Consider the following 4,303-nt stretch of genomic DNA (forward strand, 5'->3'; position numbering starts at 1 on the left):
AAAAGCTATATTTACATTGTTTTTGTGCAATTTTTATTCCTAGAAAATAAAGGATTAAGTTGAATTATTAAATAGGATCATCCCTCACACCTTGTTTATAATGCAAACTCGTACACAAGCCTAATCTTTTCTGCTTTAAGCACTGCTTAGAAGACACACTGGTTTTAGAAAACAAACAAAAAAGGTCAATGGAAGCACCATTAAAGATGGAAAGTAGAGAATTATATTTCAGTTATTTTACTCAGTTTGATTGGTTATATTGGTTACATTTTTACAAAATGTCAAAAATGGTGATAAGCCTGACAAAGACCATCGGTCTTAATTTCAATCAGAATATAAATAAAGGAAACACAAATGCACTTAATATTAAAATGTGAACAACGTATGAGACATGACCTCAACAAGAGGAATAAACATACAGTCTTATGCAAAAGTTTAGGCACCCCTTGATAAATAACAGATTTTGCTGATTTTTTATTTGAACAGATGTTAACACAGTTTCTCTTGGAAATGGAAAAAATGTACAATATTTTCTGCAAACAGTGATGCATAGTTACTTCTTATGCCATAAATTGAACAAAAATAAAAAATAAAAACATTATTATGGCATGGTGCAAAAGTTTGGGCACCCTACACAATCAGTACTTAGTAACACCTCCTCTGGCAGATATCACAGCTTGCAAACACTTTTCATAGCCAGCTAAAAGTCTTTCAATTCTTGTACTTGGGATCTTCTCCCATTCTTCCTTGCAAAAGGCTTCTAGTTCTGTAATATTCTTTGGTCGTCTTGCATGCACAGCTCTTTTAAGATCTACCCACAAATTTTCAATGATGTTTAAATCAGGGGACTGTGATGGCCATTCCAAAACCTTCAGCCTGCGTCTCTTGAGGTATTCCATAGTGGATTTCGAGGTATGTTTAGGATCATTGTCCTGTTGTAGAAGCCATCCTCTTTTCAGCTTCAGCTTTTTTACAGATGGTGTGATGTTTGCTTCCAGAATTTGCTGGTATTTAGTGGAATCCATTCTTCCCTCCACCCGTGCAATGTTTCCTGTGCCACTGGCTGCAACACAACCCCAGAGCATGATAGATCCACCCCCATGCTTAATAGTTGGCAAGGTGTTCTTTTCATGAAATGCTGCTCCTTTTTTTCTCCAAACATGCCTTTGCTGATTGTGTCCAAAGAGTTCTATTTTAACTTCATCAGTCCACAGCACTTGTTTCCAAAACGCATCGGGCTTCTGTAGATGTCCTGTTGCATACTTCAGACGTTGGATTTTATGATGGGGACGCAGATAAGGTTTTCTTCTGCTGACTCTTCCATGAAGGCCTTGTCTGTGCAAGCATCGCTGCACAGTGGAACGGTGCACCACCACTCCTGAGTCTGCTAAATCTTCCTGCAGGTTTTTTGCAGTCAAATGGGGGTTTTGATTTGTCTTTCTGACCAGCATACGAGCAGTTCTGTCCGAGAGTTTTCTTGGTCTTCCAGATCTCATCTTGACCTCCACAGTTCCCCTGATCTGCCATCTCTTAATTACATTTCTTACTGTGGAAACTGCAAGCTGACAACGCTTTGCTATCTTCTTGTAGCCTTCTCCTGCATTGTGGGCATCAATAACTTTCATTTTCAGGGTCTTACACAGCTGCTTAGAGGAACCCATGGTTGCTGGGTGTCCACAAGTGTGTGCACAAGGTTTGAAGAGTCAAGGTATTTGTACAGCTTTGAAATTGGCATTTACCAATGACAGCTGTTGCTGTGCATCAGATCTACCGAGCTGATTAAGGTCTGAAACCTTGTGAGAGACTTTGAGACTCTGGAACTCTTAGGGTGCCCAAACTTTTGCACCATGCCATAATAATGTTTTTATTTTTTATTTTTGTTCAATTTATGGCATAAGAAGTAACTATGCATCACTGTTTGCTGAAAATATTGTGCATTTTTTCCATTTCCAAGAGAAACTGTGTTAACATCTGTTCAAATAAAAAATCACCAAAATCTGTTATTTATCAAGGGGTGCCTAAACTTTTGCATAAGACTGTAAATCTAAAGGGTGATCAAAACATTTTTTAATAGCAAATTATTGAATAATCTTACTTTTTTTTAGGACTAAAATGGTTCCAATAATCCAAGGAAATGAAATGATTTTGATTGAACTGGTCACAACTGGCAGATGCATGGAACCTGTGATGAAGGCATGGCTTCCTTTTAAATGATCACAAGCCAGAGAGGCACTGACCCAAAGCATCTACTACATAGACGCCGAAGTGAGGTGGTACCATTTTCACATAGTGCCAAAAACACATCCTAACCTACATACTATATGTAGTATATTACTTTTTTTTTTTTAATTACTGACATAATAAAAGAAGGAAATATATTGTTTTCTGGATAGTTTTAAAAACTACTTTCAATGCTTATTTGTACAGGCTTAAGATATGTTAAGGGCAAGACAAATATCTTTAAAGTCTACATTTACTGAGTCAGTTTCATTGATTTTTTTCTTATGCTTTGTGCTTTTTCAAAAAATAAAAATAACATTCACTCAAACATCAGATTTTCAAAGATGACACCAAGGAAAATACTCAACTAAGAGTTATCCAAGTTTATTATTATTTTTAAAACTAATATAAACCCCACAGAATATGATCCTGATGCCTTTAAGTCAATGAATGCATGGATACCTGCTTTAAGTACTGCATTTCAACACTCCATTCAAAATATTTTTTTTCTTTTTTCATATTCAGAGTGGAAATACATGGCCTCAGTGCACCGTCATATTCACTACTATTCTCCTGCCCTTTTCTCTCTTGTGCACGTCTATGCAAGTGTGTTAGTCAACAGAATTAGTGTTTTTCTTTCTGCTGCAGTCAAAATGGACACTGCTGCTCGACTACAGAGAGGCAAAAGGGAGGGCGGAAGAAATGGTTTCAAGTGTGACAACAAACAGTAAATATTAATCCCAGATTCAGCTGTGTATTTCCCTCTGAACACACACACACACACACACACACACACACACACGCACACGTACGCACACACGCACACACACAGGAAATTGAAGTCCACACTACTGCCAGTATCAGATTGACAAAATGATCCCAAAGTTGCAAGCGCATGTGAAATTTCTTACACACACATGTAGACCTGAGATCATCAAACAGAAACCTAGCTAACCCCACACAGGCCCGTCTGCAGGGAGAAACCCCAACGAAATTCACAGCAGATACAAACAATCGTTCATCTTAGAAAGAACAGTCTAGGGAGGGACGAGACATTCTGTTCCGTGCTCTCTAAAATACATCAGATGGTGGTGGTAACGGTGTTGTAGTCAAATGAAGGTGCAGGAGGGAGGTGTGATCGTAGCAAAGCATGTGCATATTCAGGGAGTGAGGTGAACATTGGAGTTTATTTTCACTCTAGAAATACTGGGTGTGCACTAATACAGCAGCTGATCTGTTAACATATATCCCTAGTTAGGAATGTCTTGATTTATTTAAAAAAAACAAAACAAAAAAAAAACATTTCACTAACAACCCACATCTTCTAAACATAAACTAATCAATACAATGATTGGTAAAATGAATCCTGCAATGTTTTTTTCCCCAGACTGGAGGCTGACGTTCTATTCTAGTAAAGCAAGGCATTAGGTTTCCAGTAATGCATCTTTACTAGAGCAGCCATCCTCACCTGCAAGTTGTTAGGCTGTTAAGCCCATGTTATATGTGCAAAGAAATGCATTGCAAGGAAACATGCAGAGAAATAAATGAGAATGACACTTAAGGAAACAATCAAAAGCTACATAAAAGCTTTATAAATACAATAAAATTTTTAACCCTTAATGGAGAATTCTAGCTGTTGTAATATGTCATAGCTGGCACTCTAGGCTCAATGCTTTTTTGTCAGATGTTTTTTTTTTATTTTTTTGTTGTTGTAATTTTCTTATAGTAGAGCTGCACATGTAATTCATGCCATCTTTGGTTGACTGCAGTACTGAAGAGAAAATTAATATGATCTCAAAATAAACTTTCAATAAAAGTTGTTAAAAAAAAAACAGCATCAACTATCAGCAGACAACTGCGCCTCAATGTCCACTCTGCAGATCGGGCACTTCTTATTGGTGAGGAGCCACTGATCCACACACAGCTGATGGAAGAGGTGCATACATGGCAGGCGTCTGGAAAACAGAGGCGAGAGAGAGATGAGGAAGGCACTTGTTCTTAATCAGCCTACATATATTGTTTTTGACGTGGCCAACAGGACACATGTGGCCTGGCTCTCCTCCTAGGATTCTTGCTGCTTTTT

General features: G+C 37.8%; 1 protein-coding gene across 3 annotated transcripts in view; it reads right to left on the reverse strand.

The window, feature by feature from the left end:
* Nucleotides 1-3,388: 3,388 nt before the first annotated feature.
* rnf111 (ring finger protein 111) overlaps nucleotides 3,389-4,303 on the reverse strand; it is a 25,866-nt gene continuing 24,951 nt past the window's right edge. For all 3 annotated transcript variants that reach the window (XM_020607273.1, XM_020607264.1, XM_020607256.1), the window contains one exon: nucleotides 3,389-4,175. In XM_020607273.1, coding sequence (XP_020462929.1) covers nucleotides 4,058-4,175 — 118 coding nt within the window. In that variant the 3' untranslated portion in view covers nucleotides 3,389-4,057. The remainder of the gene's footprint in view (nucleotides 4,176-4,303) is intronic.

The sequence above is a fragment of the Monopterus albus genome, unplaced genomic scaffold, assembly GCF_001952655.1.
Source record: "Monopterus albus unplaced genomic scaffold, M_albus_1.0 scaffold4.1, whole genome shotgun sequence".
Lineage (NCBI taxonomy): Eukaryota > Metazoa > Chordata > Actinopteri > Synbranchiformes > Synbranchidae > Monopterus > Monopterus albus.